This window comes from Rhodnius prolixus, unplaced genomic scaffold (assembly GCF_049639745.1).
Source record: "Rhodnius prolixus isolate KJV_2025 unplaced genomic scaffold, Rpr scaffold_1, whole genome shotgun sequence".
In the NCBI taxonomy this organism is placed as follows: Eukaryota; Metazoa; Arthropoda; class Insecta; order Hemiptera; family Reduviidae; genus Rhodnius; species Rhodnius prolixus.
In genome coordinates this window covers 26,703,394-26,718,489 of record NW_027411581.1, presented here as the reverse complement: position 1 = coordinate 26,718,489, position 15,096 = coordinate 26,703,394, and the positions used below count along the sequence as shown (strand labels likewise).

General features: G+C 33.7%; 1 protein-coding gene across 1 annotated transcript in view; it reads right to left on the bottom strand.

The window, feature by feature from the left end:
* The window catches only part of LOC141458222 (uncharacterized), a 372,751-nt gene that overhangs the window by 56,312 nt on the left and 301,343 nt on the right, over positions 1–15,096 (bottom strand). The window contains exon 5 of the mRNA XM_074135959.1: positions 926–1,172. Coding sequence (XP_073992060.1) covers positions 926–1,172 — 247 coding nt within the window. The remainder of the gene's footprint in view (positions 1–925; positions 1,173–15,096) is intronic.

Here is a 15,096-nt window from a genome sequence, read left to right as displayed (position 1 = left end):
TTTGGGCTCTTTTAATCCAAAAAGTTTCATTAAATGAATTTGACTTGGAAAATTTCCCTTTTCCCAGTGTATAAATATTGTATTTTGCAGGAATTTTTCTCATTTTTGAAAAGTCCCATTCCCTTCCACAAAAAAAAAAAAAAAAACGATGATTTATTTGTTAAGTAAGCTTTGAAATGCGAGAAACCCTTGTTTTTGCCTTATTTTGCTCAAAAATGTCTTTTTTATTGATTTTGAATGTCGAAATTTCATTTTTATCATTTATAAAATACATCAATCTGTCGGAAATTCCCTCAGCTTCAAAATGCATGCATTGGTTTTGCAAAAAACTGTATCGTTTTTCCATTTATTAGACATAACAATGCAAAAAAAAGCCGTTTTTCCCGTTTTTTGACCTGAAAAATTAAAAAAAAAATCCACAACGTAAACCGATTTGGTTTTCAGTGGATTTTGGTTAGTTTTGACCCAAGTAATAAGGAAAAAAAAAAAAATTCATGTTGGCGAACTTTTCAATTAAAATCGTTCTAGGCGAACCGTGATTTACTCGTATGTATGTATTTTCGCATATTAAATAAATTGTTATCTTCTTCTTAAGAGAAAATAAAAAGTAATATATTTTAAATCCTTAGAATAAACTCTTACATTTAATGTATGCAGTTTAAATACAGATTAGATATTAATATGGTACAATCGCATCAGATTCCAACTATACTTTAGCGCAGATTGCAGAACTCCTAGAAGTACATGCAGCTTTTCCCCATTATTAGACAAATTCATTTCAGTCAATCAAAATTGATTTAAAAAATAATTTGACTGCCATAAAAAAAAGATATAAATTAGAAACATTTTAAATATTGCATTTGAAGCTTGAAAATAATTTTTACCTCCGTATACAAATACAATAAAAAACAAAAAAGTAACTAACCTTGATTTAGTAACCTCTCTTGAGCTAACTTTTGATTAGCAGTAGCCGAGGCAAGTCTTATTTCTACCTTAGTCGTTTCAGCCGGTAAATCGGCCACTACAGACGTACATTTTAGAATAATGGACGAACTGGCACCCTGGAAATGCCTTCTCTCTGCCTTAAATCTAAGTCCTAGAGCTCTGGAATAGAGTGTATGCATTCCAACGTGTTCTATCACTGGATACTTGTCCATTGCCCAACTGTCCGCCTGCAATTGTCATAAAATACCATTAATTTTATCTAATTATAACAAAATGTCTGCACAACATTGTTTTAATTTTAATTGTTCCATAGATGTTTTTTTCATTAAATCTAAATAACTGTAGTTCTGCCGTATCCTAGCCTGAATCATTATTCTATTCATAACCCATTCAATAGTTAACTTCAAATTATAAAAATTATAATATAAGCCAAATAGTTCTACTGTATAATTCAGAAGTGTAGAGATCAGAGCTAGTTATTAAGTTGGAATTAGATGAATGTTTTACGTAGTTCAATTAAGCCTCCCCTTAAATGAAGTCTGTATCTAAGTGGCACTAAATAAAGATGGAAGTGAAATTAAATAAGGGGTAACTATAATTACTTAATTAGATAATTTACTTGTTGATTTACCAAATTTTAACCAAAGAATTTGAATGTAATTAAATGTTTAGTTGTTATTACAGCTGATATGGTTGCCTAAAATTCAAATCAGAGAAATTACTGGAGGATGATATCTATCGCTGTAATACACATCTGATCGAAATCAATAAACTGTTGCAAATTGAAATGACAAGACTAGGAATCAAAAAGTTGAATCAAATTGAATTTTGTGGATCTTTTATTTCGTGAATATTCTATTAGGTGATGTTTAGTTCAAGATATTTTATGTAGACTTTTCAATCAATATATTAATCACTAGTTAAAGTAATTAGTTGAGGATTAACATGACATTTTGATTTTTTATTCGACCTGTTTTAAATTTAGATATTTTTTCATTAAATTTGTACATTTATTGCTCACAGAAGTCCTCTTAGGGCCCATTCTAGTAGCAGCAACTTAAAAAGCACAAAATTAGTATGTCTCAAGCCAGCATGTTTGAGAAGTTGCCATAGGATAGGTACTACGACATCAAGGCGATCCCTTCTCCAAGAACCAAAGGCGCAATTTCTCTAGGCGAAGTCCTGGAGAGAATTGCTGTACCATTTTAAATAAACGGCTGAAAAACATTCAAATCTAAGATCTGAAATGAGCGAGTGAAGACGAAACAATCAAGAACACCAAAGAAAAAGGAATACCGTCAAAGTAAAAGTTATAATAGCTTGTGATTCCCAATATTTAGTTATGTTTGATTCATGCTCAAAGTTTTAGGTATTTCAGGAATTAAATTCTTTGTGACCCAAACAGCTTATCGCCGTCGCCGTATCAATGCCTAGTTCGTGAGTCCCCACTTTCGACACTAGCTCCCAAGTGGAAGGTAGTATTATCATCTTTTTTAGTTATACATATAGTATTCATTCAGAAAATAATCCAATAGCGTGGAAAACCACTTTCTAGCCAGCGCTGCTCAAGATGGCGCTTATGAGAATCAACTAGTTAAGTGATTTCTATAAAACAAGTTAATTCTAAGGTAATTATAAATTCCCAGGTTAGTTTTGCACCAAGATTTCTTAGTTTACTAACAATCTGGCAATTAAATAGGTTAGTTACTTTTTTATTTTATTAAGATTACTTTTAATATTAGTTTTTGTTATTAGAAAATTGTATTTTTTAAGAGACCATTTATTAGCCTTTTATTAAGATTGAATTGGAAGATCCCTTTTTATTATGAGCTATCCCACGAACGCTATAATGTCCTAATCATACTACATAGGGTAGTTTAGAGCAATTACTGCAGATATAACAGGAATTAAATTGGAATCATGTCTTTCTTTGCTTCACTAAAACATTGTCGAATGGACTACCTCTGTTAACTAGCTATCAACTGAGAAACATTCAAAAGTCTTTCTATTAACTGACCTAATGATTTCCTTTTTTTGTAATCGTGTCATTTTCCCTTAAAAATAATGTAAGAGCATAAAGTTACATTTAAAATATTGAATGGAATCATGTAAAAAAGATAGCACCACTCCAAAAGTAAATACGTAAGTACTCGTATACTGCTGGTGCTACGCAAGCCAAGGGAACTTTCTGTTTTAACCTAATTTTGTTTTCACGCAAAAGTTTAACATGAAAGAATTATGAAAATATTAATTGTTACCTTATACAGAAAAATACACATTCAAAATTCAACTTTGATGTAACAAAAATGTTTAAGCCTTTATTAATTTCCAATCTTTAAGATGTCGTAATCTATTTATTTATAATTTAAAACTTAAATTAATCTACAAATATAATAATTCTAAATAAGAACCTTGTAAATCTTAATATATATAAATCTCGTGTCACAATGTTTGTCCTCAATGGACTCCTAAACCACTTAACCGATTATAATAAAATTCGCACACCATGTGCAGTTCGATCCAACTTGAGAGATAGGATAGTTTAAATCTCAAATTATAGTCGCAATTTTAATTTATTGCTAATTATTTGTCTGTTATTATTTGACAGTCACAATTATCTGTTAACTCCAAATGATTCTAACAGATGTCGATACCTTTCGACTGGGTTGAGTAAGTAATCAATAGATGGCGCTGCTATGGTAAATCTACGAACGTGTCATATAAGCTACATTAATATTCAATTTTTGGTATCACACGTTGTTGGCTGTATACGATAGAGTGGCAAAAGCGAGGTTTGCCTCATGCCCACATTTTGGTTTGGCTTAAAGATAGAATCCGTCCTGAAGAAATCGATCAAATAATTTCAGCCGAAATTTCAGACCCATTAATTGATCAAGAATTATTTGATATTGTCACCAAACACATGATCCATGGGCCATGCGGTGCTTTCAACATGACGTCACCGTGCATGGAAAATGGAAAATGTAAAAAAAACTTCCCAAAGCCGCATACGAATGACACGATCACGGATATTGATGGTTATCCAATGTATCGCCGCAGAAGTACTGAGAATGGTGGCCACACATTTACAATGCGACTGCCGAACTTTCCAAATCAAGTTGAGTTTGATAATCAGTGGGTGGTACCATACTCACCACTACTTTCAAAAACTTACAAAGCTCATATCAATGTTGAGCTTTGCAGTTCTGTTAAATCAATTAAGTATATTTGTAAATATGTAAACAAAGGCAGTGATTTGGCCATATTTGAAGTACAAAACATAAATAAAAATGACGAAATAGCACGATACCAAATGGGCAGATACATTAGCAGCAATGAAGCTATTTGGCATATTCTCAGCTTTCCCATCCACGAAAGAGATCCTGCTGTCCAACATCTGGCAATACATCTTGAAAACGGTCAACGTGTATACTTCACTGAAGAAAATGTTCTCCAAAGAGCGTTCGAAGCTCCGAAAACGACTCTAACTGAATTTTTTACATTGTGTCAAAAACCTGATGTTTTTGGCCAATTCGCGAAGACATTGGTGTTTGGTGATGTTCCACGTTATTTCACATGGAACAAATCCAGTAAAAAATGGGAGCCACGGAAACAAGGAAAACCACATCCTTCCATTACAGGCATATTCAAAGCTAAGACATTGGGGAGACTTTACACGGTACATCCAAAGCAACGTGAGTGCTTCTATTTACGTTTGATATTGGTGAATGTTCCCGGACCAACGTCTTTTGAATTTTTACGAACAGTTAATGGTCGAGTATTCAATACATACCAGGATGCATGTCGTGAACTGCAATTGCTAGAAGACGATAACCATTGGGACTTAACGCTTGCTGATGCTGCGTTGACATCAACACCGAATAACATTCGTCAGTTGTTTGCAATTATTTTGACGACATGTTATCCCTCGCAAGCACAAACTTTGTGGGAAAAATATAAAAATTATATGACAGAAGACATCTTGCACCGAATTAGACAAACAAATCAATGCCAAAACATAGATTATACACCAGAGATGTACAATGAAGCATTGGTCTTGATCGAGGATTATGTGTTCTTATTTCAAATTTACCACTTAATCATTATGGTATGCCATCACCTAATCGTCCAGTCACCGACTTAGTCAATACCGATTTACAACGAGAAAACCAATATGACCATGGAAGTTTAGCAACAATTATCATGAACAGTGAACCATTACTGACAGCAGAACAAAAAATTATTTATGATCGGATTATGCTGGCTGTTGCTGCTGAACAAGGCGGTTTTTTTTTCTTGGATGCACCCGGTGGAACCGGTAAGACATTTTTAATATCGTTGATTCTTGCCAAAATACGGTCGCAACAAAAAATCGCATTAGCAGTAGCATCGTCAGGCATTGCGGCTACTTTACTGGATGGTGGGCGAACAGCACATTCAACATTCAAGCTGCCATTGGACGTTCATAATAAACCAGATGCAATGTGTAACATCAAAAAGAATAGTGGAATAGCTGCAGTGTTGCGGAAGAGTTCTATAATAATTTGGGATGAGTGCACAATGGCACACAAATATTCACTTGAAGCATTAAACACAACTATGCAAGATTTAAACAGCAATAATAAACTTTTCGGTGGTGCTATCTTACTTTTGTCTGGTGACTTCCGGCAGACCTTACCGGTTATACCTCGCTCTACTTTCGCGGATGAGATTAATGCATGTTTGAAACAATCATTCTTATGGCGAACACTTCGATTGACCATAAATATGCGAGTACAATTGCAAAATGATCCATCAGCACAAATATTTTCCGAACAACTGCTAGATATTGGGAACGGTAAAATAGAACTGCAACCAAATACGCAATGCATTAAACTACCAGACAATTTTTGCACTGTTGTTCAAGATAAAAATGAATTGATTCAGAGTATTTTCCCGGATATACAGAATAATTATTTGAATCATGAATGGCTTAGTCAACGGGCGATTTTGGCAGCCAAAAACGTTGATGTTGACGAAATTAACTTCCAGATACAACAGTTGTTACCAGGCGATCTGATGTCTTTTAAATCAATCGATACTGTTGTTGATGAAAATGAAAGTGTAAATTTTCCGATTGAATTTTTAAATTCATTAGATATCCCTGGAATGCCACCACATAATCTTCGATTAAAGATTGGTTCCCCTATTATTCTCCTCCGTAATTTGAATCCACCTCAATTATGTAACGGTACGCGTTTGGTCATCAAAAAGATCACCGGAAACATTCTTGAAGCAACCATTTTGGCTGGGAAGTTTAAAGGAAAAGTGGTCCTGCTGCCACGTATTCCGATGATACCATCAGATTCTACCATACCCTTCAAAAGGCTACAGTTTCCAATTCGTTTAGCTTTCGCCATGTCTATAAATAAATCTCAAGGTCAAACAATGTCCATTTGTGGTTTAGATTTGGAAAATCCATGTTTTTCTCATGGGCAACTATAGGTTGCGTGTTCACGTGTTGGGAAACCGTCGAATCTATTTGTGTTAGCTAAAGACAGGTTAACCAAAAACATTGTGCACCGATTGGTGTTAAATTAAATTGAAATTGAAAGTATTTATAATTCAAAAAAATAGATATTAATGTTTAAAAGTTTAAGACTGTCTGCCTTGCCTACCTCATTCATGAGTTTAAGCGTCACATGTTATTTACTGTATTATACTGTAATATACTTATATTTGTTATAAAATTAAATGGAAATAATAAATCTGATAAATTTTTATTTTGTACCTATTGATTTCTGCTTAATATCAAGTGTAAGAACATTTTAATTAATTCTGTTCAACGTACTTCCCCTTCAAATCTCAATCCAGTGAATTTGTATACCAACATCAACATTTTCGTCTTTGTTCGTAAATAATTTCATTGTACTAAAGGGTTATAGTAGTAGAAAGTCAAATAAGGAGATCACCATATTTTTTTACAAATACCATCTGTGTGAAAAAGCATAGTGGACTCCGTGACTGATGTTCTCTTATTGTTCCTCCTAGATTGTTTACTATAATGTAATATAACAAAAACTTTAGCCACAGCAACGCGTGGCCGGGTCAGCTAGTTAATTAATAATTTTGAAGAGAAAAATATGTACGCAATTTTTAATTGTTTAAAAAAGTTTTAAGAACATACACTTTACAAAGTTTATAAAGTGAACATGAACTTGATCTCCTTTGTAACAGATACATTGTATCTCTATACAAATAAAGTTTGAATTGAACTTAAATTAATCTAATTTATTTACTTTTTTACCAAACTGATATAGAAGTGGGTGATAATAATACAGAAGAACTATGCATGCGCCAAATCTTAACGACCGACAGTTGTGCAGCATAAAGCCTTCTCTTTTGATGAATGTCTCACGTGTTTGTAGAGAAATCTGTCTGACCGGAACCGTCGTTTGTGTAAGAGGTGTTAGTTTCGTTTTCCTGAAAACATGATACTACATATGTAGTAGAGCAACGAATTGTCGTGAAATTTCACATGAAACTGAGTAAAACCGACGCTACTGAAACTTCTCTTTTAATAAAAGAAGTTTATGGCGATGAATATTTATCATGTGCGCAAGTTATTGAGTGGTTCAAGCATTTCCAAGATGGCCGAGAAAACGTCGGAGATGATGACGGCTCGGGTCGCCCTTCCACGTCCAAAACGGATGAAAATATCGATTATAATTAATCAACATTACTACCGTGAGGTGCTTGCTCAACTCCGTGAAAGAGTAAGGAAAAAACCAACCGATTTGTGGAAGAACAAGTCATGGGTTCTCCATCAAGACAACGCGCCGGCTCACAATGCATTGTCTGTCAAGACGTTTCTAGCCAAGTACAACATCCCAGTTTTAGGTCATCCGCCTTATTCGCCTGACCTGGCCCCATGTGACTTTTATCTGTTCCCCAAAGTCAAATCTGCATTAAAAGGAACACGATTTCGGTCCGCTGAAGATGTGAAAGCAAAAGCGGCACGCGTCATGCAGGAGCTCACAGAAAAAGACTACCAGCACTGTTTCAAACAATGGTATATTCGCATGGAGCGTTGTAGGGATAGGGGAGTGGTGTATATTGAAGGTGATAATAACTAAATATGTATAAATTTAAAATTAAATGTTTTACAGCAATAGTCTCGTTATTTAATAGCCACACCTCGTATAAAAATAGAAAGAAATACCTAGGATGTAAATGCAAATAAATGTATATTTATTTGAATAAATTATATATTTTCATTACATAGAAATGAACATAGTTTACGTATTTTATCAACACTGCCAAAGATCAGAACATTTGCAAGATTGCATGCTCTCTTACCTGAAGTAATGTGCTGCTTTAAGTAGGTAAATCTCCAGCTGGGGTAGTTTAGGCATTCCAATACCAACAATACCAATCCATTTGGTATTAAGCTATTTCGAAGCTTGCAAACCTGGTCTCTATAAGAATAGTAATACTTCACCATTTCAACAACCTTTCTACAGTAAGGGTTGCTAGAACCAGTTGACTGTAATTCTTAACTTATTAGTATTACCAGAACAACGATGAAAGAAATAATTGTGGAAACTGTGCCCATTGTCAAGTGCGGTTCAGTTTTCTTTACTCCTCCAAGTGTAACTTGGAAGCTCATCAGCCCATGTTAAAGACTGTGTTCCTCCGCTTCTTATGCAATGCAGCGGGAGTCAATCTTAGTCCCCTCAAACTTGCCACAAGATCGGCCCGTTTCCATTTTAGCTTTAAAATACTGAACCATAGAAATTTGAAGCAAATTGTTTTCATTATTTTTTTTGTTTTCCTCCAAACTTCCAAAAAATGTTGCTATAAATAAATTGCAGTTGATATGAAAATAAAATTCCGTCTTCTTTTGGTTTTCATTCCATCTGTCAGTAGCATCTTCGAAATGATGACTTGACATACTTATTTTTGCTGGTCTCTAACCATTGTCCCCTGTTTCATAAAATCAAACAAGCTAGATTTTGTTTTTTTAAATTTCTGCCCTTCAATTTTGTTTTATAAATATTAAACTATGAATGGAGATTTCCCATTTGTATTCCTTTGATGTCACTCTATAACTAATAATCAACGTAAATTCCTGACCTATATGGGTTAACGGTTCCATCATGTTTCACAAAAAAGCTAGCTCTCATTGCTAACTTCAAAGGGCATTTTTATTTTCTGCTTCCTGGCAAAAACCTGCCATAAAAAAAATTATCAAAAAGAAAACATCATACATTGCAGGTTTGGAAGCAATGTATTGGCGGAAGTGGTAGCATTTAATTTCTCCTTTGTAGTTAGGTTTTCAACATAAAGTAGCACGTTTAATCAACCTGATTTCACACAACTAGGACAATTAGTAAATCTCGATCAATGTCTTAGATGTTTGTTTTGATGAATGATGAACGCTGAATTGTGAAACAACAGATTTGGTTCTGTATTGAGTGAGAAGCTTTATGAAAACTGCATTATTAGTAACTTGTTCGGATTAAATGCATAAATAACTAGAAGAGGTATTTACTAGGGTAAACTATTCATCAGCGGTCACAACTTGTATTTCAGTCAAACTGAATTCATCTCTAAAACAAATATGTCTCTAGGGTTAATTTCCAAAATGTACTTAAATTTTCCAATCTTATTTTGTCGTAAATTTCATACTTTTAATTCGAAGTAACTATAATGCACGGCCATTTTTATTAAATAAACTTCTAATACAGTTTCTTTAATAATCTGATTAATTCTGAATATGGTTACTTAGCGTACTTCGTATAGCACTTTTCTTAACGAGAAGAAAACAAACTTTGCTTTCCACAATTGCATTATTAATACTCATTAAGATCTAAACAATATCAGTAAAATGATTACCTTCGTCGGTGCTAAAGTCTTCGAAGCGAAAACTTGATTTTGGTATGTTAAAGTTTGTTTTAATTCAAGTTTCATAAGAATAACTTCTTTTCAAACGCTGCATTATTAAAATTATGAATGTTTTTTACAAAAAGGTTCATCGTGTATAATTAAATTTAAAATAAAAGTAGTAATGTAATTTTAAATAGCGTTTTGAATTTAGGAATAAAAACAATCTTTAAATTATTCATTGCACCATTCATCGCGAGTTAAATTTTAATTTTAAACTTTTTCGTGCCCTTTGTACCTAGCGAAATTGCCATTTATATCGTTTTCGTGCTTTAAGTTATTGGAGTGGTTATGTTTTATTTCTCTTTCCCCCTCTCTTTCTTGGTATAAGACTGCCTGTTGGCAACAAATAAACAAGATCTGGTATAAAGAAAATAAATTGAAAGAATCGAATAAGGGCCATGAGTCGGCTAACTCAGAATACCGATAAAGTGGATTCGAAGGTTGCCCACTTTTATCATGTGATTTCAAGGCCATTGATGCTTCAGTCTTCGGGGAGCAGATTCGAGTGAACAGTAGTTTGGGGCAGATTGTTGAAGTACTGGGATAGTAGTAGTAATCGCCTATTTTTTTCAGGCGGGGCTTAACGTCCAACTACCATTTACTAGGTAAGTGCTGGGATAGTTTGAAGTGAAATTTGGTGTAAAGGTATTTGACTAGCATGAGAATAAAAGGGATTTTTAGATGTTAGGACGAGTGGTAATATGAAATTATATTTTTATTTTTAGCGTTAGGCAAACTAAAATTGAAAAAGTTGCAATGCCGATTCCACATTGCAGTGGGGCGTAGTTCTATACCGATTCTATTCAGGTGATGAGGAGTACACTTGCGGTTGAATCTTAGCCATGAGATGATTCCATGAAAAGATCTATCCTTTATCTTAATGTAAAAGTTGCTCCCGCGAAGAATTTTCCGTTGTACAGCTGAGAACACGTTCCATGTAATGCGACAGCATTTGTTTCTATGAATTTTTACATGTGATGACAGTAATGATGGTGAGGTGTGAATAGGTCGAATGACTCTTTCGGCTAACTCCAACCCTTCAAAACAGAGCCACATCAATTGACCAAACATGGCTAATTTTTGTTAAACTCTAAGTAATACTTAGCGACGATGGAAAATCGAAATATCGATGTCGTGCATTTATAATTCCGAGAGAACTTATATTCTTTCAGAAAATTTAAAGTTATATTTATTTCGAATAGGTTTTTAATTTCATTTAATGATTTAAATTATACTGAAACAATGTCTTATTTAATGTAATTTGTTTAAGAGAGTTTCGTGTTGGTACTGAACTAGCATGAAACGATCTAAATTTGTAAAATATTTCAATCTTTTCAACAAGTTTCCTTTAAAGGCATAGCACATGGAAAACTGAAATTAAATTATCATTGAACAACCAAGTTTTATTCAAAAATTCCTCTTAAGAAAAATTGACTCACTTTCCGAATTAATTTTTCCTTCTTTCAGAGTCATGGCTTCAACAAACATAAATTAGATATTTCTCCGTAACTTTTCAGAAAATTTAGCTACCTTGAATTTAACATTGCAAGCAGTGAAGATAATTTATAAGGTGTTCAAATCTTTTCTGAGTTATTCAGTGATTAATAAAGTTAATAAATAAATAAAAATAATAAAGTTCAACTATGCAGATTTATTTAAATATTTTAAACTTTGGTTGATGTTTAAAACAGGATAAGTTGTTGTTTTTGAATGCCTTCTTCTGCCGAAAGGGCAACCCAGTAAAAATGTATATCTGTTCAGGCATAATCAAGAATAGCTATCAGATTCTAAGTTATCATTGTCAGAGTCAAGTACACTGAAAAAAAGAACAGAAGTCATTAGGACTCATCGTAAAGCGGAGTTTTATAGTAGATGAAAATTTAACGCTGCATTGCCAATCCGAAGTCAATTTGACTCCAAAAAAAATAGGAATGGTCTCTGTTTCCCCACATCACATAGCTATCCCGAAATGCTCTTAGATATGCTATCCCCACTCTCTCACCATTTGATAGTCACGAGCTGAAGACCATTCTTAGTTTCTTTTCGCAGATTTGTTTACTTGAATCATAAGAATCACTTTGACTCCGGATTGGCATTACACGTAAATATATCGGAGTCATTTCGACTACTGATTGGTAATATAAGTAGATTTTCTGTTATTATTTTGACTCCAGATTATTGCCTAAATGCTTATTTGATAAATTTACATAATTTTCATAGAAAGTATCAAGGCTAAAAAAAAAAAAGCCTCTTTCTAGAATTGATTTTCTGTCCGAATTGCAGCAAAAACTTGCAGAGAATTGGGTAATTTCCGATCCGTGTCAACAGCGCACAGTAATTGAAAAAATAGTGAATGTAATTAAAAAAATGAAAATGTCCCTGATCAGAAGGCAGTCAATCAGGATTCTAGAAAATACTGAAATTACTGCGATCCTAAGTTGAAGTTAATTCCTTCTGCGTGAAATGTTAAAGCCGATTTGTGGACAAAATTTGTTTTTACGTTCTTAATTCCTCTTCTTTCTCATCCTTTAATGCAAATTTTATTATTAAAATTGAAATCAATTTTCTTCCTTTAAAGGCATAGCACCTGGAAAACTGAAATTAAATTATCTACTGATTGGTAATATAAGTAGATTTTCTGTTATTATTTTGACTCCAGATTATTGTCTAAATGCTTATTTGATAAATTTACATAATTTTCATTGAAAGTATCAAGGCACAAAAAAATATAAAAATAAATGATGGAGTCAATATAACTCCACATTGGCAATAACTTACTAAGTTCGAGCATTGGCAATGCAGTGTTAAGAGAAGCTCTTAAGTGCTGAAGGGAACGTTTGATTCAGCTTTGAAGCGTTTTACAGGGTGAAACACAAATTGATTCAGAACCCTGAGCTATTTCAGTGGTGTAACAATTTCATCTCAGAATATCAGCCAAATTGATACCTTCCGGCTTCATTCGCTTTTCACCACGTCATGACGTTTACTACTACTTGTCGATGTCTCATATTAGGCGCACACAAGGCATTAAATAGCTTTCTCTAGAGAAAGAATAGAAACATTGCCTAGGCAATGTCCCGCACTGGTAAGTGATCGTTTTGGAATATTTTACTCTTTCGGAAATTGAAATTTGTCCTTTTTGTTCATAATTATAAGTTGCAGAAAATGATTGGGCTGTTAAGCATTATTAATGGTGGATGGTTATTACGGTTCAAGTTCCGTACCTTTTTTTACTTGTTCCAGACCATTGCTAAGGTTTAATTTGGATTTGGAAGAATTTTTAAGGAAGCCAAGATGGTTTATGTAGAAAGTGCAAGAGAGCAGTTTGAGATAAAATCTAAATTTACCCAACTTAAAGCCAACTCAACAAAAATGTACATTGAAATCTCTAGCATTTTTTTGGATGAAAAAGGCTTGATTTGGCTTAACACGTTTCACAGAAACAGTTTATTTTTGTGTACCAAAGAATGTAATTTTTAGGCAATAACATATAAAATATCTTCATGGTACCTAGCTGACCATCATAAAAAGTCTTTTAGCTGTATTAGACAAGAATATTGGCTAACCAATGGCCAAATTATGTGTAAAAAGGTCATAAGGGACTGTGTGGGTTGTTTAAGCCCTAGTCATTACCCCTGATAATGGCCAGTTGCCGAAAGAGTTACTACTTGTATACCCTTTAACAGAACAGGGATATATTTTTGCAGACCCGTTAACAACTAATTAGGGATCTTCAAGGTAATTAATGTCAAGTTCATGTTCTTGTTCCTTTCGCGCTTGCTTAGTACACATAGAACTTTTCACTGATCTACCTACAAATGTATTTTTGACAGTGTCGAGACGTTGTCCGCCCTAAAAGGTAAAATTTTCGGAAATATTCTTAGACTAGGCTACAAACATTGTTAGAGCTTCCCGAGAATAAAAAAAAATGTATTGTTTCAGAAAGTAGCCAAAGTACGCGAAACATTTTATGAAAGAAGAAGGTACAATCTGGGCGCTTTCTACCGGTTGGTTTTCCTTATTTTGGACGCGAAAGTTAGGGCGACCACTAGATCATCACTTGAAAAGGATAGCGAAAAAATGATTGTTTACTTTAGAGGAAATATATACAGTGCAAACTGGAGCCTTGATGCCTTGATTCTAAGCAAGAAGTAGCTCCTGTCATTTCTCTCTTTGTTGATAGTGAAACATTTCCTGGGTCACCGTTCTTTAAACAATCCTGGCATTTTCTATCTTACCAGTATCCGAATAAATTGAATGAGGGCAACTACCAGCAACTGCCAGCACGCACAGTTTTGGAAATAGTCAGAATTTTTTATAAACATACCACAGTGCACGAAATCGACCAAGAAGAAAGACAAGCTTGCCAGTAACACACTAGTCTTAAAGAAGATAATGTGCCCCATTTAAATGGCGAACAAGAAAAGTGAAGGCGGTGTATCCCAGGTTCGGACGGATGTGGTCCAACCAAATTATACCTTTCTCTATTGAAGAAAGTTTGTTCAAGGCTCAAGATATAATCAAGTTTTTTCATTTATGATTTTGATGGCTAGAAATGTTTAAATTGTTCAGATCGTAACTCATTTTAATCATTACTTTAAATTTCGAAGTGAGTTTTGCGATCATGTTTATTACATTTTAAATGCTTTGAAATGTCATTTCAAAGAGGAAGAAGATATTGGAAGTGTCATATTGATATTACAAAAGATTTAAAGGCGATTAAGTAGTTTTTATCTTTTGCAATATAAATTTGCGTTCCTCTTTAGTATTAAACAGTCCACCGAATGCCACTTAATGGTGTCAATTGATTTTAGCGCGAGTATTTCATTATTAACAGTACTGCATTAATTAGTACCAGTAGTTGAGATGGAACGGCTCGCTGAGGAATGAAGCTGCTGCTCCTTTCAAAACTCTAATAGATTATTTCTTTTTCTGATTTTTTTTTATCGCGCAACTTTTATTATTATTATTATTTAGAAATCACATACGTAGCAAAAATAAATAAAGCAATAGTAAAGCCGTCTGCTTGGCAACTTTTGTTCAGTTCTTTATTTGTAATCAAGGAGAACTCACTGTCAATGGAATGCTACATTCTCCAATGCTGTAAATAAATAATTAATACAAAATGTCAAAGGAGCAAATACAAAGGTCACTGTTTTGGTTAACTTTCTGCTAAAATGAGCATGGCTGATCAATTATTAAGGTTGTCTAAGGAAATACATT